The 20,846-nt window shown below is 50.1% G+C and overlaps 1 protein-coding gene across 1 annotated transcript in view; it reads right to left on the bottom strand.

The window, feature by feature from the left end:
* Positions 1-594: 594 nt before the first annotated feature.
* The window catches only part of LOC122463701 (butyrophilin subfamily 3 member A2-like), a 130,714-nt gene continuing 110,462 nt past the window's right edge, over positions 595-20,846 (bottom strand). The window contains exons 4-8 of the mRNA XM_043534882.1: positions 6,008-6,355; positions 4,594-4,878; positions 1,124-1,225; positions 842-898; positions 595-686 (exon numbers count right to left, since the gene is read on the bottom strand). Of these exons, the coding sequence (XP_043390817.1) occupies positions 595-686; positions 842-898; positions 1,124-1,225; positions 4,594-4,878; positions 6,008-6,355 (884 nt within the window). The remainder of the gene's footprint in view (positions 687-841; positions 899-1,123; positions 1,226-4,593; positions 4,879-6,007; positions 6,356-20,846) is intronic.

Raw genomic sequence — 20,846 nt, forward strand, 5'->3', positions numbered from 1 at the left:
ATAGCAGTCACCGTGCTGGCATGTTGTACCCATTCTCTGCACCTTTCATCTGTATTTCCCTGCATGTGAGTGCAGTGCCCAGCAGAATGGGTCAGCACCACTCAGCACCATCACCATGCAAACCAATATTGTTCTTAAATATTGAAAAGTTCACAGTGGAATAAATTAGACGTGTGCAGTTACGTACCAGTACTGTTGTGTCTATTAGCACAGCTCAAGAGAGTGAATGTCACAGTTTCACAGAGTTTCAGGCCAGAAGGGACCTTTAGATCATTTACTCTGACCTGCTGTGTAACACAGGCCAGAGAATCTCACCCATTTCCCCCTGCACTGAGTCCAATAAGTTGGGTTTTGATACAGCATCTTCCAGAAAGGTGCCCAGTCTGGAGCTGAAGCCATCAAGAGATGACGAATTCACGACTGCCCTGGGGAGCTTGTGCCAGTTGTTAAACACCCTCCCTGTGTTCTGTGCATTCGACAATCACAGGGATGGAATCATCTCACATAGTGTCATTGACCTTGCTTTGTTTTTTCCTTTTAGGAGAAAGAGCCACCGAGCAATTGCTCAGGATTGCAGAATCTGACCCAGAATTGTCACTGCAAGCCCATCTCACTGCTGAAGCCACATGCAGGGAATCTCACAAGCACTGACCCTTGGGTTTCTGCTAGTTTCTGTTTCTTATCATCTGAGTGTGTGAGAACATGGGGGAGGTGAGGAATCACTAGGCAGAGACCTCCTGGCTCCATCCCTTTCATTGCACCGAGCCCACAGATAATACCAAGTAGTCACAGAGCTCACACATCTCAACACACAGAGCAAGAGATAGAGCAGGAGACTTACCATGAATGAACACAGCCTCCTCTTTAGAGGGTTTCTTCTTAGAGGCCTTTCGCTTCACTGTGAGACAGAGAATCAGACATTGCAGTGAGACACGGAAGGAAGGGGAAACACTGAGCAAAACGCTAATACAGGTGGGACTCGGGACCCCAGTGTGTTTGTTAGTTTGGTTTATTTCCTCAAACCAACACAAGGTAAATATCTGAACAATAAGACACTCCCATGCCCCAGCCCAGTGCCATCTAGTGCCATTTCTAAAATATGCAAATAACACATTCCCATTACCTGTGTATCCAAGATATGCACAAGCTCCAGCAGCAATGAGAACCAGAGTGAACAATACCCAGAATGCAGCCAGCCAGGGAGAAACCTGGGGGAAGATGTCACCTGGCAAACAGAGAGCACAGTGTGTGAGGAGTATGGTCCCATCCTGGAGCTGGAGAACGGGGTTAGCCACTTGGTTTGACAGCTGAGTCCTGGCCCAGGGACCCTAGAAAATCATGGGAATGAAGGGAACATCCCCTCTATACTCAAATCACAGCCACATATGGAGCCATTGAAACTGGAGAAGCCAACACAGCATCAGTTCCAAGAACCAGGACTCTGTTCTGCCCAAGTCCCTCCCGCTGCTACAAGCCAGAGACTCCGTGCCCAGCCCTGCCTGCACCAGCTGGCTGTTTGGATGGTCACTGTCACACAGCTGCAAGTTCTCAGTCACCACGTTCAGTCCAGATAAGTTCAGCAGAGAACAATTGTTTTCCTAGCTGGCCCCTGGGTGTTATTAGTTCATGGATTCATAGATGTCAAGGCCAGAAGGGGCCACTATGACCATCTAGTCAGACCTCCTGTATAGCCCGGGCCAGAGACCCTCCCTCCGTGATTCCTGCATCCAGCCCAGAACTTCTGTTCCAGCCGGAGCGGATCTTATAGAAAGAGACGCCCAGTTTGGGTTGAGAGATACCAAGTGATGGAGAATCCATCAAGTCCCTAGGTCAGTTGTTCCAATGGTTAATTCCCCTCACTGTTAAAAACTGCACCTTATTTCTAGTCTGAATTTATCTAGCTTCAACTTCCAGCCATCAGATCTTGTTCTGCCTTTGTTTGCGCGATTAGAGACCTACCTACTGTCAGAAATCTCCTCCCTGTGTAGGTACTTACAGACTGTGATCAAGTCATCTTTTATCCTTCCTTTGGATAAGCTACATAACTTGAGCTCCCTACGTTTCATAGAATCATAGAATATCAGGGTTGGAAGGGACCTCAGGAGGTCATCTAGTCCAACCCCCTGCTCAAAGCAGGACCAATCCCCAACTAAATCATCCTAGCCAGGGCTTTGTCAAGCCTGACCTTAAAAACTTCTAAGGAAGGAGAGTCCACCACCTCCCTAGGTAACGCATTCCAGTGCTTCACCACCCTCCTAGTGAAAAAGTTTTTCCTAATATCCAACCTAAACCTCCCCCACTGCAACTTGAGGCCATTACTCCTTGTTCTGTCATCAGCTACCACTGAGAACAGTCTAGATCCATCCTCTTTGGAACCTCCTTTCAGGTAGTTGAAAGCAGCTATCAAATCCCCCCTCATTCTTCTCTTCCGCAGACTAAATAATCCCAGTTCCCTCAGCCTCTCCTCATAAGTCATGTGTTCCAGTCCCCTAATCATTTTTGTTGCCCTCTGCTGGACTCTTTCCAATTTTTCCACATTCTTCTTGTAGTTTGGGGCCCAAAACTGGACACAGTACTCCAGATGAGGCCTCACCAATGTCAAATAGAGGGGAACGATCACATCCCTCGATCTGCTGGCTATGCCCCTATGTATACATCCCAAAATGCCATTGGCCTTCTTGGCAACAAGGGCACACTGTTGACTCATATCCAGCTTCTCGTCCACTGTAACCCCTAGGTTTCTGACTGTAAGGCAGGTTTCCAGACCTCTAATTGTTCCTGTAGCTATTTTATGAGCACTTTCCAATGTGTCAACATCCCGTTTGAATGTGTGGACACGGGAACTGGACACAGAATATTGTAGTGGTCTAACACCTTATACAGCAGAAATGTCATCTCCTTTAGGCTGCTAGATAGTCTCATTTACACATTCAAGCAGAGATGCCGACTTTCTAAGTTCCCGGGGGGTGGGGGGGGGGGGTGCTCGACCCCACTCTGCCCTAGGCCCCGCCTCCACTCCATTCCTTCCCCTAAGCCCCCACCCCTGCCCTGCCCCATCCCACCTCTTCCTGCCCCGCTCTGCCCCCTCCCCCTGCCTCTTCCTGCCACTGCTCCTCCTCCTCCACCCCAAGTGCCTCCTGCATGCCGCTGAACAGCTGATCACTGGTGGGCGGGAGGCGCTGGGGGGTAGGGGAGGGATCTGTTCCATGGGGATGCCGATGGGTGCTGAGCACCCCCTATTTTTTTCCCTGGGTGCTTCAGCCCCAGAGCACCCACAGAGTCAGCGCCTATTCATTAAAGGGTTGCATCTTATCTGCAGCATTGCTCTGGGAGCTCGTGTTCAAGTCCTTTCCAGAGTCACTGCTTTCCAGGATATAGTCTTCCATCCTGTAACTGTGACCTACACTCTTTGTTTGTAGAGGTGTGATCTTGCAGTTGGCCATGTTGAAATTCATGTGTGACAAAGTGGGAATATTTATAATATTTTTATGAAGGCTATGTGTGCCTTGGTTTTCCCTACATGCTGTATTGTTACTTACTGGGGGGAAATGTCTGCTCTCTGGGCCAGCTGAAACACAGGTGTGAATGGTGTGTAGCTGTCTGGGGCCCTAGGTCTGATATCAGTGGAGCATCTGAGAAGACAATGTCAAATCCAGTCATCAGGACTTTGATACCGAGTAATCAATGACCATGGATGACCCACATCTTGTCAGGAAGCCAAGCAGTGTTTGCCCTGCTGGGGAACAAAGGACTGGGTTGTGTGAGGTGGAAGCTAAGTGTGGGCTGCAGGAAGCAGCCGGGGCACTCCTGAACTGAGACAGAGAGGTCAGAGGTCCAGCTCATTGATGAAGCTATTGAATAGCATTGGCCCAGAACAGATCCCAGTGGGACCCCACTAGAAACATCCCCACTGGAGGATGATTCCCCATTACAATTACTTTCAGAGTTATCAGTTAGCCAGTTTTTAATCCATATAGTGTGGACTACATTGATTTTGTACAGTGTTAATTTTTCATCAGAGTTTCATGCAGGAGAAAATCAAACCCTTTCAGAGTCTGAGACCCAGTCTACAATACAGAGTTAGGTTGGTTTAATTGATTCACTCAGAGCTGTGAAAAATTTCGTCTCCTCTGCAATGTATTTAAGCCAACCTAACCCCAGTGTAGACACCACTAGGTCAATGGAAGTATTCTTCCGTCATTCTAGCTACCGCCTCCCAGAGAGGTGAATTTACTATCTCACAGGAGAACCCCTTCTGTCCTTATAGTAAGTGTTTAAACCACAGCATTACAGCTGTAGCGTTTCTAGTGTAGACACACCCCTGAGTCTATTACGTCAGCCCAGTTACCTTCATCAACCAATTGCGTCATCTCCTCCAAGAACGAAATCAAGTTCATTTCACAAGACTCAGCCCAGCTCCTGACAGGCAACTTGTCCAGATCACAGAAACCTCCATCACTAATGGCCCCACAAATCACGTGAGAAGGATATTTCTTGTCTCAGTACCAGAAACAGGTCCTAGCTGAGTGAAACTCCCAAGTGACCCAGCTGCCCTCCGCTCCTGTGGTGACCCATTCTGCATGGGGGACTCACCTGAGAGGTGAATGGCCGATTGTCGCTCGGTCTGCAGCAGGCCATTCCGCACTATGCAGCTGATGTCTCCATTGTCTTCCCCTTCCGTGACAGTGACGTGACTCACAACACTGTACAGGTTCTCCCTGTCCTGAGTCATGTTGGTCACAATCTCCATCGCCAGGTTCTGCCAGTTCTTTCCAACCCACTGGAGTTCAGGTTTGGGGAACCAGCCTGTGGATCTACAGGCCAGCCCGATCCCCTGACTCCGGGGGCCCAGCACGTCAATGAACACTGGAGCCACAGCTGCAGGGAGAGACAGAGAGTATGTGTATCAGGAAATCGTGTCTTTGGTGGCACCATTCTGGTGATTCCCCAGCTATCTCTGGATATACGGGGCTGTGACTGGAAAGCTCCATTCCCATATGTGCAACGCCTCCCTGGGATCCCTCATCCTGACAGTTGAGGAAATTAAATAATACCGTCTTGTATTTCCATAGAGCACTATGCACTGCAGGCTCACTGAGGAATGTGCAGGGTGAAACTGCTACACAGAGATCACTGAACTTGCTGCTGAAATGCAGCCACTTCTGGGGTGAAGTCAAACATCTGTCAAGATCTTCAGCACAGAGCAGGAGGTGACAGTTGGTGACCCTGCCTACATCACTGCTCCCACACCTCCTGTGCCACCCTCCTAAATACTGTCCCCTCTGGAGTCGTTCTTCCACACTGGTAACAGTGCCCCAGACCATACCACCACCCATGCTTGGATTTCTCTCTCCCAGTGCTGCACACAACCACCCTCCCCTCATTGAATTCTCTCCCTAAAAGCACATTTCTCCTGCGGAGCCTTTGGACTAGGAGCTACCGAAGATGGGAGATGATTTAAAACAACCTCAATGCTCTGCATTATCACAGGTGGGCCCCTCAGCTGGGGCTTGATGTTTCTGAACTGTATTGTCTGGGTCTATGTTACTCAGTGAGCTAAATGGGCAGAGACCATCCCTTCCACTGCCCTTGTGCACCACTGAATGCAGGATCAGTGCCCAGGGAATAACAAACAATATCCCAGCCCTTGGACACTGCAGGGGGAGTTTCAGGGAGGCCAAATATAATTATCACCTGAGCTGGGATTTGGGCAGAACATGGGGGTAAAGGTCCCACTCCCTCAAACAGCATCGCCATGAGCATGAGAGCTGAGGGCTGTAGCTTTACCTCTCATTGAAAAGAGGTTGTTTAATGCAGCACTGACCCTGCGAGCACCCCAGTGGGGTCAGCGCTGAGTGCAAGGGGAGAGCGCCCCCTACTGAGTCCTGCAGACCACTGTCTGCAGCACAGGACCCTATGACCGGGCTGGGCTCAGTGTCGGCGTGCCCCCAGGGGTACAGGAGGCTCTGGCTGCCCAAGCACAGCACTTCCTAGTGCTGCATCTCACCTGCGATCCTGAGCTCAGTGGTGGCTTCCTGGCTCCATTCTGGGTTCTTCACAAAGCAATGATAAGTCCCAGCATCTGCCTCTTGGAGTCGTTTCAGCTTCAGGGAGACGTTCCCGCGGCTGAACTCCTGCAGGAACAGCTCCGTCCGGTTCTGGTAACCCTCCCCTGGCAGGTCCTGGGAACCCTCATCCACATACTCGTGAACTGGGATAAATCCTGTTCCAATTTTCCTCCACAGCACGTCCATGCTGGGCAGCCGGGCTGGGGGTGAGAGCTGGCAGGGTAACACCACATCCTGGCCAACTACCCCCACCACAGGGCTTGGGGAGCCATCCAGGGAGAACTTCTCTGGAACAGACAAACCCAGGAGCAGATTCAGTGTGAGCAAAGAGGAGAGGGCATCTGTCATGGGGTATACCTGCCCCGCAATGGGCAGGAAGAGGTTAATGACATACTGCTGGGCATGCTCCAACTTGAACCACAGTATAAAAGGGAGCAGCACAGCTCAGTCTGCCATGACTGAGGAGGAGAGAGGATGTGTGTTGCAAGCTCCCACCCAGGAGCTGTTGGAGTCCCGGGGCACAGAGGCCACCGAGACCCAGGCTAACACCTGGCTGACTGTAGATGCCCATGAGAGGAAGGAGTCATTGGGAACTTCACCTGACGACTACCCCAGAGGACCCATGGATTACAGAGCAAGAAGACCGGATAGGAAGTAGCCCAAGGGAACCAGACATTGATCTGGTTGTGGAGCTAGGAACAGAGTCAGCATGTTTCGGAGAGATTCCCGCTGATTCAGTGGCGGATACACTTGGTGTTGCTAGGGCCCTGACTAGGACCTGGTGGAGTAGGGGTCCGGGTCCCCCTACCCCAGCTGAAAATCCACCCCTGGGTGGCAGCCTAACTCCTGCCTGGCTGCTAGGCCATACTGCCCTACTCAGAAGGATAGTCCTATTGACTTTGGCCCCTAGGCCATGCTGCCCTGCACTTTTCACAGCACACTTAGCACCCCAAAGCCACCCTGCCTTCAGAGCTAGGCGCCTGCCATCAGCCGCCACTCTCCAGCTGCCCAGCTTGAGCCCTGACACCTCTTTCATTACAAATTAAGCACTTCCCCCATTGACCCTAGTTCCCTCTGCTTCCCCGGGCTCCCCACCAACTGCCCCATCACCCATGGGCACTGCTGCCTCCCTCTCATTGTCCTGAGGTCCCTTCTGCAGCCTCATACCCCAGGCCTGCCCTGCTCCTTGCCTCTTGATCATGGCGCTTGTCAAGGTTCCTTCCCCACTCTGAACTCTAGGGTACAGATGTGGGGACCTGCATGAAAACCTCCTAAGCTTACTTTTACCAGCTTAGGTTAAAACTTCCCCAAGGTACAAACTATTTTACCCTTTGCCCTTGGACTTCCACTGCCACCACCAAATGTTTATCTGGGTTACTGGGAAAGCGTTGTTTGGAAACGTCTTTCCCCCCCAAATCCTCCCAACCCTTGCACCCCACTTCCTGGGGAAGGTTTGGTAAAAATCCTCACCAATTTGCATAGGTGACCACAGACCCAAACCCTTGGATCTTAGAACAATGAAAAAGCATTCAGTTCTTGAAAAGAAACATTTTAATAGAAGAAACAGTAAAAAAAAGGATCACCTCTGTAAGATCAGGATGGTAAATACCTTACAGGGTAATTAGATTCAAAACATAGAGAATCCCTCTAGGCAAAACCTTAGGTTACAAAAAGAAACACAGACATGAATATTCATTCTATTCAGCACAACTTATTTTCTCAGCCATTTAAAGAAATCATAATCTAACACATATCTAGCTAGATTACTTACTAAGTTCTAAGACTCCATTCCTGTTCTGTCCCTGGCAAAAACATCACACAGACAGACACAGACCCTTTGTTTTTCTCCCTCCTCCCAGCTTTTGAAAGTATCTTGTCTCCTCATTGGTCATTTTGGTCAGGTGCCAGCAAGGTTATCCTAGCTTCTTAACTCTTTACAGGTGAACGGATTTTTCCTCTGGCCAGGAGGGATTTTAAAGGTGTTTACCCTTCCCTTTATATTTATGACAGCGCTCCTCCCACCACAGCACTGTGGGTGGTTGCCCACATCGCCCACCATAAGGCCCTGGTTAAATCCACAATATAGAAGTCAAATACTCCTATGCACCAGAGCACCCCAACAATCACTGAGATGTAAAGTTTTAATGTTGCCTTGTAAACACCATACACCATATTTCACTCTCATTCCCTTCTAAATATTACCACAGTGCAGGCAGAGCTGAATTAAATAGATGTGGTTTCCTTTCAAATCACAAAACATATTCACACTGTGTTAACATCTCCCACTACTGTAGCTCTGTAAGCAGCTATTGGTCAATGTCATCGTTGGCAAGATCACTGCGTGGTGTTTGAGTAGGCTGAGATTGTTTGTGGCAGAAGGCAAAAGAGTTAAAGACACAAATGGATATCAGGAAGTTTTACAAAAAATCAGTGCAAGAAAGTGCCCCTGAATGTGATACAAAGATGTTTGCAGCCAAAAAATCTGAACCCGAATTGTTGAATGGGTCAGTCACAAACTAATTGCCTTGCAAGACTGATTAGCTTCCTTTGACTCTTTCAATTTAAGCAACATCTCAAGTGTCTCATGCTGAAAATGTGCAATGATTCAAGAATGAAAACATACTTCAGTCAGTCCAGTGTTACCGTACAGGAGTTCTGGAGTAATGTGTATCTGTTTGAGGACACCTACAAGCCCCTCGCTAAAGTGGCTTTGCTTTTCTTGTCCCTGTTTTCTACTACTGTGCTGTGTGAGAGGGCACTCAGTGTACTGCATTGTCTGAAGAACAAGTACCAAAGCTGCCTCACTGATGCTAACCTGGAAGCTTCCTTCTAATTTCACAGGAGACCCAAGATCCTGCAGACTTTCCATTCAAGAAGCTCCTGAATTTTTGCAAGTAGTCTGATGCACATAGTGAATGTGTTAAAACCCAGAACTTTAATTTCATTATCACACTGTATTACTAAAGTACAATATAATAGGATTATGTTTGTTATTACTATTATCATTATTACTGGATTAGACTGATTTTTCTGTCTGTTTCTGAAAGAAAAAGTTTGGACATATTTGCAGATATGTTTTTTCATTATTATTTGGATTTGTCATAAATATAAAGGGAAGGGTAAACCCCTTTAAAATCCCTCCTGGCCAGAGAAAAAATCTTCTTACCTGTAAAGGGTTAAGAAGCTAAAGGTAACCTCGCTGGCACCTGACCAAAATGACCAATGAGGAGACAAGATACTTTCAAAAGCTGGGAGGAGGGAGAAAAACAAAGGGTCTGTGTCTGTCTGTCTGTGTGATGCTTTTGCCAGAGACAGAACAGAAATGGAGTCTTAGAACTTAGTAAGTAATCTAGCTAGGTATGTGTTAGATTATGATGTCTTTAAATGGCTGAGAAAATAGCTGTGCTTAATAGAATGAATATTCCTGTCTGTGTGTCTTTTTTGTAACTTAAGGTTTTGCCTAGAGGGATTCTCTGTGTTTTGAATCTAATTACCCTGTAAGGTATCTAGCATCCTGATTTTACAGAGGTGATTCCTTTTTACTTCTATTAAAAGTCTTCTTGTAAGAAAACGGAATGCTTTTTCATTGTTCTAAGATCCAAGGGTTTGGGTCTGTGGTCACCTATGCAAATTGGTGAGGATTTTTACCAAACCTTCCCCAGGAAGTGGGGTGCAAGGGTTGGGAGGATTTGGGGGGGAAAGACGTGTCCAAACTACTTTTTTTCAGGAACCCAGATAAAGTTTGGTGGTGGCAGTGGAAGTCCAGCGGCAAAGGGTAAAATTAATTTGTACCTTGGGGAAGTTTTAACCTAAGCTGGTAAAAGTAAGTTTAGGAGGTTTTCATGCAGGTCCCCACATCTGTACCCTAGAGTTCAGAGTGGGGAAGGAACCTTGACAGGACTTCTATTATGGCAAAGCATTTTTAAATTTACTTCAGAATTGTTGTACAGACAACCACTTTTTACCGAAAAAGCAAAAGAAACAACAAAAACGACAAGAACATGCAAAGGACCTTATTTGTGTAACCCTTCTGCCTGTCAGAGTTGGCAGCAACAAGGGCCGGGTTCAGTATCTAGGGGTTTCATTCCAATAACACAATGCAAAACCGGCTCGAGCCCCCACCCAGTGACCTGGGACAAATATATACCACCCCCCGCTGGGCGCCTCCAAGAGGCAATACTTCCCCTCTCGCAAGCACAGAATCTGAGTGTAGCAAAAAGCCTTTTAATAACAGAGAGAAACAATGTGGCATTATGTTGGGGAAACACCACCAACAGGATTCATAACACAACCCATGAGCAAAAAACCCACCCCAAGCAAATTGGGGCATGTCCTTTCCGTTTGGTTCTTGAGTCCATCAACCCAAAATCACCCAAAGTCCCAAAAGTCCAACGACCCAAAAGTCTCTGTCCCTGGTCAGGGCAGCCCCAGAGTTCAAAAGTTTATCTGCAGAGTTTTACCTCCCAACCTGGGTGGAGATGGGGGGGGGGGGGGTTAAGGGGCACCTTACATGGTCCAAAACTGATTGCCCCACCTCTCCCTGGGGCTCCACTCTGCCAGCCGCCCCCATGAGCTGCTCTAGGCATCCAACAAACTGCTCTGCTCCACAAGCTGCTCTGCTTGCCGTCCCACAAACTGCAATGCTCTGCTCCACAAGCCACTCTGCTCACCATCCCACAAACTGCTCCACCATATATCTTTAGGCTCCCCCACTACTTAACACAACACTCACTGATTTCAGCTCCTAGTAACTTTAGCTCTTTTGTGATTTCAGCTTGTAGTAGGGGAGCCTCAGTGCTAGTGCACTATTAGCCCAAAGTGAATTCAGCTCAGCAGCCTGTAACTAGACTCCTAATGGAATCAAAATTAGCTCTGATATTCCACAGTGGAGAGAGGAGGAAGTACAGTTAACATGTAAAGCCCTCACTAGGGAGCCCATGCCACCAAGTATTAATACCCATCCCCAACCTCTCTCAAGTCACAGAGTTTTGGAACCCATGTCCCTTGCCTAGCGAGTGCTACTTAGTTGATGGCGAGTCCCTCCATCATAACAAAAGGCCAAGTACAGTTCCACTGTCCCTGATTCCCATAATCAGGGTAATAACAATTTATTCTTCCTGCCCCAATAACAGAGACACTGGGGATCCCACAGCAGCCAAAGTGACCATTTGGGCAGCTATGGCCTCATTCTAGGCGGGGTGGGTGTGCCTATGCAAATGAGATCGGCCCCTGAAGTTCTTTTCCACAACTTGCCACACCTCACCACCAGATGTCAGGGTGGAGTTCATCCTGACTCTGCTTACATCTGTGTTTCTATTCTGTTAGGTCCAGTAAAGAATAGAGATAACTGTGCATTATTTTTATTACTGAGTCTGCAAAAAAAAAAAAAACCCAAACCCTACATAAATAAATTAAAATCGGTGGCTGTATATCTGTGCACATTACTTTATTAACTTTAGGAAAAATAAATAATTTTAGGAAAAAGTGTCAGTGTGGCTACCAGCAAGAGTTGGTGGCCACACTTTGAGGCCACCAAAAATTTTTTTGTGAGAACCCCTGTCCTAGAACATTTCATCCAAATCCTCCTGGGAAGCGGGGGGAGGGGAGAGATGGGTTCAGCAACACCAGCTGGCGACACTTGCTGAGGCCCTGGAGTTGATGGAGGATTGCTTGGCTGCTGAAGGGTCAGAGCTGTGACATCATAAACTGGAAAGCTCAGGCACCTAAGAGAGATGGACCAAATGGGGCCCCTGCCAAGCTGAAGCAGGAGGCCTGCAACACCTGCCCAGATCACCGGCCTTCATCCCAAACACCAACCAGAAGCAGCCGGTCAGCCAGCCCCCAACCTGGAGGAAAGAAGACTCACTGAGAGGACCCACCCCAACAAAAGCAGACCCACCAGCTGGAGGGGGCTGAGACTGCTGTTACGAATGTGGGCAAGAGGGACGCTTCCAATGGGTATGCCCATAAATGGATTGTAACTATGGCCAGATTTGGGTGACAGGTTCCCTGGCCCACAAGAGGAGCCTGGAGAAACTCTGAGTCCCCGTACGGGTGAATGGAACTTCTGTGACAGCCCTAGTCGACTTGGGGTGTAGCCAGACCCATATCTGAGCAGGCCTGATCGAAACCCCCAAACCAGTGGGAACAGAGATCCACCTGGAGTGAATCCACGGGGATGTACAGCCATACCTGACTTCCTGGGTATGGCTGGAGACCTCCAGACATGAAGAGGTCTGCTAGGTCAGCCTAGACTCCAGCCCCCAAGTTGTCATACCCCATGATCCTAGGGTGCGACTGGCTGTGGTTCTGCAAAATCTTACAGGAGTGTGGCAGCCAATCCTGGGCAGGGCACCTGGGAAGGGAGAAGACCGTTCAGTGGGTGGCATGAAGATTCTTTTGGCCAGGCATACATCATGAGATAAAGGACTACTGCACCTCCTGCTCTGAGTGTTAATGAGCTGGGCCAAAGGCGATACCAAAGGTACCGCAATCCCACTCCCCATGGTCAGGGTACCCTTTCAGCACACTGGCATGGACCTAGTGTGACCGCTGGAAAAAAGTGGCACAGGATATCATTACATCCTCGTGGTTGTTGACTACATGACTTGGTATCCTGAGGCTGTCCCCTTACGTGCAACCAGGGCACCCAACAATCCCCACAGAACTCATGAAGATCTTTGGAGGATGGGAACACCGCAGGAAATACTGACAGACGGGGGCACCAATGTGGCATCATGGTTAATGGCTGAATTATGCTGCCTATTGAACATTCGGGCCCTCAAGACTTTGATGTACCACCCCCAGATGGATGGGCTGGTGGAGAAGTTCAACGGAACCCAGAAGGTGATGCTATGCAAATTTGTGGAGGACAAGCCATGACACTGGGAGACATTATCACCAGCCCTGTTGTTCACAGTGCGGGAGGTCCCCCAAGCATCCACAGGCTTCTCCAACTTTGAGCTCCCCTACAGGACGCAGCCCAGGGACATCCTCGACCTCCTGAGGGAGAACTGGGAGGAACAAGAAACCTGGGTCATGGGGTCAACCCAATGTATTACAACAGTGCAAACAGCTCCAAATACTGGGGACCTTCACCCAAGAGAACCTACTACCAGCACAACATTCACAAGAGTGACAGTACAACAGAGGACGTTGAACTTGGACATTGAACTTTGAACCTGGAGACCAGATCTTACTCTTGTTACCCTTTGCTGAATCCAAACCAGGCAAGGTCCCTTTGAGGTGATGTGGTAGGTAGGGCCGGTGGATTACGAGATCTGGTTACCCGGACAGCAAAAAGTAGTACACACGTACCATGTAAGTCTCCTGAAAGCCAGGGAAGACCTACTGATTGTCCCTTACACTCTGGAAATGGAACTGAGGTCTCTAGTTGAGGCCAGTGTGCAGGAAGAATAACAAATATGGCAGATGACCAGCTTGGCTTACCAGAGAAATCTTTAGTGAGCTTAAACACAAAAAGGAAACTTACAAGAAGTGGAAACTTGGACAGATAACTAGGGAGGAGTATAAAAATATTGCTTGAGCATGCAGGGGTGTAATCAGGAAGGCCAAAGCACAATTGGAGTTGCAGCTAGCGAGGGATGTGAAGGGCAACAGGAAGGGTTTCTACAGGTATGTTAGTGACAAGAAGATGATCAGGGAAAGTGTAGGACCCTTTCTGAATGGGGAAGGCAACCTGGGGACAGATGATGTGGAAAAAGCTGAAGTACTCAATGCTTTTTTTGCTTCTGTCTTCACAGACAAGGTAAGTTCCCAGACTGCTGCCCTAGGCAGTACAGTATGGGGAGGAGATGAGCAGCCCTCAGTGGGGAAAGAACAGGTTAAGGACTATTTAGAAAAACTGGACATGCACAAGTCCATTGGTCCAGATCTAATGCAGCCGAAGGTGCTGAGGGAGTTGGCTGATGGGATTGCAGAGCCATTGGCCATTATCTTTGAAAACTCATGGTGATTGCGGGCGGTCCCAGACGATTGGAAAAAGGCTAATATAGTGCCCATCTTTTTAAAAGGGAAGGAGGAGAATCCAGGGAACTACAGACTGGTCAGCCTCACCTCAGTCCCTGGAAATATCATGGAGCAGGTCCTCAAGGAATCCATTTTGAAGCACTTGGAGGAGACGAAGGTGATCAGGAACAGTCAACATGGATTCACCAAGGGCAAGTCATTCCTGACCAACCTGATTGCCTTCTATGATGAGTTAACTGGCTCTGTGGATATGGAGAAAGGAGTGGACGTAATATATCTTGACTTTAGCAAAGCTTTTGATACGGTCTCCCACAGTATTCTTGCCAGCAAGTTAAAAAAGTATGGATTGGATGAATGAATTATAAGGTGGATAGAAAGCTGGATAGATCATCGAGGTCAATGGGCAGCGATCAATGACTCGATATCTAGTTGGCAGCCAGTATCAAGTGGAGCGCCTCAGTGGTTGGTCCTGGAGCCGATTTTGTTCAACATCTTCATTAATGACCTGGATGATGGGAAGAATTGCACCCTCATCAAGTTTGCAGATGATAGTAAACTGCGGGGAGAGGTAGATATGCTGGAGGGTAGGGATAGGGTCCAGAGGGACCTAGACAAATTGGTGGCTTGGGCCAAAATAAATCTGATGAGGTTCAACAAGGACAAGTGCAGAATTCTGCACTTAGGAAGGAAGAATCCCATGCACTGCTACAGGCTGGGGACCAATTGGCTAAGCAGCAGTTCTGCAGAAAAGGACCTGGGGATTACAGTGGATGAGAAGCTGGATATGAGTCAACAGTGTGCCCTTGTTGCTAAGAAGGCTAATGGCATATTGGGCTGCATTAGTAGGAGCATTGCCAGCAGATTGAGGGAAGTGATTATTCCCCTCTATTTGGCACAGGAGAGGCCACATCTGGAGTATTGCGTCCAGTTTTGGGCCCCCCACTACAGAAAGGATGTGGACGAACTGGAGAGAGTCCAGCAGAGGGCAACAAAAATGATTAGGGGGCTGGGGCACATGACTTACATGGAGAGGCTGAAGTAACTGGGCTTATTTAGTCTGCAGAAGAGAAGAGTGAGGGGGATTTGATAGCAGCCTTCAACTACCTGAAAGGGGGTTCCAAAGAGGATGAAGCTAGACAGTTCCCAGTGGTGGCAGATGACAGAAAAAGGAGCAGTGGTCTCAAGTTGCAGTGGGGGAGGTCTAGGTTGGATATTAGGAAAAACTATTTTACTAGGAGGGTGGTGAAGCACTGGAATGGGTTACCTAGGGAGGTGAAGGAATTTCCTTCCTTAGAGGTTTTTAAGGCCCAGCTTGACAAAGCCCCAGCTGGGATGATTTAGTTGGGGATTGGTCCTGCTTTGAGCAGGGGGTTGGACTAGATGACCTCCTGAGGTCCCTTCCAACCCTAATATTCTATGATTCTATGACCTCTGGATACCTCTGGAGGCCTGTGACAACTGACCAAGAGCTCAGCCCCGAGCAGCAGGAACAATTGTGACATCTAGGGAAGATCTTCCCAGAAGGCTTGTCGGCCCACCTGGGGTGGACGAATGCAATGAGCCACCACATTGCCACTATCCCAGGTCAGAAGGTATGTGACAACCACCAGCCACTCCCTAAGAAAATGTGAGGAGCTGTCCAGAAAAATCTAGAGACAATGCTGGCCCTGGGGGTCGTGGAGTAATCATGAAGTGAATGGCGGAACCTGATAGTCTTGGTCCCAATACCAGATGGGGCCATCCGATTCTGTATTGAATTTTGGAAAGTAAACGCCATCTCCCGATCTGATGCCTACTCAATACCCCAGGTAGAAGAGCTCCTGGAGCAGCAGGGGTGGCCATGTTCCTCTCCACTCTGGACCTCACCAAAGGGTATTGGCAAATACCCCTGATGCCAAACTTGCAGGCAAAGACAGCCTTCCCTACGCCATTTGACCTGTTCCAATTTGTGACAATGCTGTTTGGGCTGCACGGGGCGGTCACCACATTCCAGTGGCTGGTGAACCAGATCCTGCAGCCATACGATCAGTACACAGAAGCATACATCAATGATATTGTGATCTACCATGCCATAGAATCATAGAATCATAGAATATCAGAGTTGGAAGGGACCTCAGGAGGTCATCTAGTCCAACCCCCTGCTCAAAGCAGGACCGATCGCCAATTTTTTCCCCAGATCCCTAAATGGCCCCCTCAAGGATTGAACTCACAACCCTGGGTTTAGCAGGCCAATGCTCAAACCACTGAGCTATCCCTCCCCCCAACCACTGAGCTATCCCTCCCCCCAACCTGCCAATTTGGAAACAACCTCCAGCACCTCTGTTAGGAGTGTTAGTGACAATGTAGGATTCAGGCCTGTATTTTTGCCTGAGATAGAATGTTGTGTCTTGTTTGCCCGTTTGATTTTTGATACTCTCATATCTATATATTCCTATATCTAACTCTAATGCCTGAGGACAAAGGACAAAGACACTGTGTGTTGCTTCTGACCAGCCAGATGGATTTGTTAGAACAATGAGAAAGAGATAAGAAACGGAGCACAGCTAAAGTGTTACTGGGTATGGTGGGAGTGTAATATATGAACATAGCAACGCCAGCATCCTGCCAGAGATCCCGCCCCAGCACCCAACCGATGGGAATACTGACCCACAAGATAGACGGCAGGCCGACCATGCAGGCTTTAAGCCTGCACCAGACGAGGTCGAGGACCATGAGGGCCAGCAGCCGGTGGTGAGGGCTGCCACTCCGTGGCAGACTGCCTGGACCGAGGAGCTACAAGCGACAGCTTCCTTTGACGACTTCAGCCTCCTCGTAGACAGGCTCACCCAAGTACTGTCTGCGGAAACCGCTCACAGGAGAAGTTCCAACCAGGAGAATGCCCCGCCTGCCCACAGAACGCCTGCTCCAAATCTCAACACCACCACCAGGGAGCCAGTAGTAGAGACTCCAGCCGCCGCTTCAAGGATCCAAAAGCTGTACCGGGCAAACCACTCCAAGGCCATGAGGGAGATCCTCGACGGGCCCTCGCCCTACTGCACGATCCCATCTGAGCGTCTCTACAGCTACTTCAAGGATGTATTCGACCGCACAGCCCAGAATGACGCGCAGTGCCCAGAGTGCCTCTGCCCCCTGCCCCGTGTCGACGAAGCAGGTGTCCTGGAAACTGACTATACGCCCAAGGAAGTGATGGCCAGACTCTCCAAAACAAAAAACACAGCTTCTGGGAAAGACGGCGTCCCCTACAGCCTCCTGAAAACGCGAGATCCCGGCTGCTTGGTCCTCGCCACGCTCTTCAACCAGTGCAAGCGATTCTGCCGGACTCCCAGCTCCTGGAAGAAGGCCATGATGGTACTGGTGTACAAGAAGAGTGAGCAGGATGACCCCAGCAACTGGAGGCCCATCTCCCTCTGCTCCACGATGTACAAGCTCTATGCCAGCTGCCTGGCATCGAGGATCACGGAGTGGTCGGTGAGCGGGGGAGCCATCAGCTCCACCCAGAAAGGCTTCATGTCCTGTGAGGGCTGCTATGAACACAACTTTGTCCTCCAAACCACCATCAAAATGGCCAGAAGGGCGTGGAGGCAGTGCACGGTAGCATGGCTTGACCTGGCTAACACCTTTGGGTCCATGCCCCACCACCACATCTTTGCCATGCTCCAGGAGTTTGGGATGCCAGAGAACTTCCTCCGTGTGATCCGAGAGGTATACGAGGGATGCAGCACCACCATTCGCTCGGTAGAAGGGGAGACTGCCGAGATCCTGATCCGGAGCGGAGTTAAGCAGGGCTGTCCCCTCAGCCCCATCATCTTTAACCTCACCATGGAGCCTTTGCTGCGAGCGATCTCCAATGGCGCAGATGGCTTCAACCTCCATGGTGAGAGGGTGAGCGTCCTGGCTTACGCGGATGACCTGGTCCTGACCGCGGACGACCCAGAGAACCTCCAACGTATGCTAGATGCCACCAGTCGAGCTGCCAATTGGATGGAGCTCCGCTTCAATGCAAAGAAGTGCGCATCTCTCCACATTGACGGCAGCAAAAGGGACTCGGTGCAGACGACAGGGTTCCAGATCCAGGGCGAGCCCGTCATCCCACTGGCAGAGGGGCAGGCGTACCAGCACCACGGCACGCCGACAGGTTTCCGTGTCCGGCAGACACCCGAGGACACCATCCACGAGATCTTGCAGGATGCCGCCAAGATCAACGCCTCCCTGCTAGAACCGTGGCAGAAGATAAACGCCCTGAACACGTTCCTGATCCCCCGCATCTCGTTCGTCCTAAGGGGATCTGCAGTGGCAAAGGTACCCCTCAACAAGGCAGACAAGATCGTCCGGCAGCTGGTGAAGAAGTGGCTGTTCCTCCCCCAGAGAGCCAGCAATGAGCTGGTTTATATCGCCCACAGGCATGGTGGTGCCAATGTCCCCTGCATGGGTACCTGTGTGACATCACGGTGATCACCCACGCCTTCCACCTGCTGACGTGTCCCGATGCCATGGTAAGGAACATCGCAGCAAACGCCCTCCATGACGCAACAAAGAAGCGGATTGGCAGAGACCCCTCCAACCAAGACATCGCCAGCTTCCTGAGCGGTTCCCTGGATGGCGAATTCGGACGGGACGGGAGCGACTTCGCTTCACTGTGTTCCTGCGCTCGCAATGCCACGCGTCACCTGGGGAAGCGCATCGGCTGCCGCTGGGAGTGGTGCGAGGAGCGCCAGGAGCTAGGAGTCCTGGTGCCGCAGATCAGGTCCGGTGACAACACCATCGTCACCCCGAGCGCCAGGAGCATGCTGGAGAGGACCCTGAAGGCGGCCATCCAATCGCTGTACATGGAAACCCTGAAGCATAAACCAGACCAGGGTAAAGCCTTCGAACTGACCAGCAAATGGGACGCCAGCAACCACTTCCTCGCCAGGAGCGGCTTCACCCGTTTCGCTGACTGGTGGTTCATACACCGCGCCCGGCTCAACTGTGTCCTGCTCAACGGAGCCGTCCGTCACGGGAACCGAGACAAGCATTGCAGGAAGTGCGGCTACTCCAACAAGACCCTGCCCCACGTCCTGTGCAGCTGCAAGCCCCACTCCAGAGCCTGGCAGCTGAGCCACAAAGCCATCCAGAACCGCCTAGTGAAAGCCATCGCACCGCGCCTGGGGGAGGTCGCCGTGAACTGCGCCATCCCTGGTACCAATGGCCAGTTGCGACCTGACGTGGTAGTCACTGACGAGGCCCAGAAAAAGATCATCCTCGTCGACAACACGGTCGCCTTCGAGAACAGGACCCCGACCTTCCGAGAAACCCGAGCTCATAACCTGGATTAATACACCCCCCTGGCCGACACCCTGAGAGTGAAGGGCTACAAGGTGCAGATGGATGCCCTGATCATCGGAGCCCTGGGCGCTTGGGACCCCTGCAACGACCTTGTGCTGCGGACCTGTGGGATCGGTGGACGCTACGCACGGCTCATGCAGCGCCTCATGGTCTCGGACACCATCCGATGGTCCAGGGACATCTCCATCGAACACATCACCGGCCACCGACAGTACCAGGAGGTGTGAGCTGGTACGATATCGTGAATCAACTATGGGAAAGGGACTGAGAGACTTTTTCCATTGGACCATAAGAACTGGAACTATAAACTCACTGAACATTAAATCCTGCCAAATGAGGGTAGATCCATCCTCATCACTGTATCCGCTCATTGTACTCCACACCTGAACATAGCCATTATATGGACAACATACCCCCATAGCTCAATGTCTGTACTTTCACCGGGTGAACCTCTACCCCAATCGGGGAGATTGCAGATTATGTATTCCTTATGCCACCCACTCCTAAACCGAATTTCACACTCCTTGATAATCTGTATCTTATTCCCTGATAACCAGAAACTTCTATGCCTAAACTCTGTACTGTTTTCTTTTTAAACATTATCTTAATAAAATTATGAACATATAGTGGGAGGCTGCCTGGCTCCTCTCTCAAGCCAAGGTCAAGCAACCAGTTAGGAGGGGCAATGGGGGATGGGAGAGGAGGCACAAGAAACACTAAAAGCCAAAGAAAAGCCTGGCCTTTGCCAGGACACAACTTCACTACTTCCCCCTCCCATGGGATACAAAAGAGGTGGGACAATGAGCACAGACTCACGACCCCCCAAAATGGAACATGACCATAAATTATAAGGGGGGACAAGGGCTGTGCACTGCAGGTCTATTTGGGCCTGCTAAGAAGCAGGAGAACCAGACATTGATCCAGTTGTGGAGCTGGGAACAGAGTCAGCATCTTTTGGTGGGTTAACCGCTGACTCAGTGGCAGATACATTCGTCACTGATAGGAGCCTGAGCTGGGACCTGGTCAAATAGGGGGGTCCGGGTCCCCCTACCCCAGCCTTCAATCCATGCCTGGGTGGCAGCCCATCTCCTGCCTAGCCACAAGGACACACTGCCCCACTCAGAACGGTATTCCTATTTATTTTGTCCCTTAGGCCATGCTGCCCTGCACTGGAGGCCAGCCCTTGTGATTCTGGCCACTAGGCCATGCTGACCTGTACAGGAGGGCAGCCCTATTAACGCTGTCCCATTGACTCCAGCCACTAGGCCAGATGGTCCTGAACCTAAGGATGCCCCCCCACCCCCCGCTGACCCACCATTAGGCTATACTGCCTTGAAAGGAGGAGCGGTCCATTGGATTTAATCGCAGGGCCATAACGCCACTAGTAATGTGTGACGGGGCATACCTGCCCCTCCAAAGCATCACTGAGCCAGGGCCCAGCTGGTACAGACATGCAGTGAGTGA

Source organism: Chelonia mydas, chromosome 23, assembly GCF_015237465.2.
Source record: "Chelonia mydas isolate rCheMyd1 chromosome 23, rCheMyd1.pri.v2, whole genome shotgun sequence".
In the NCBI taxonomy this organism is placed as follows: domain Eukaryota; kingdom Metazoa; phylum Chordata; order Testudines; family Cheloniidae; genus Chelonia; species Chelonia mydas.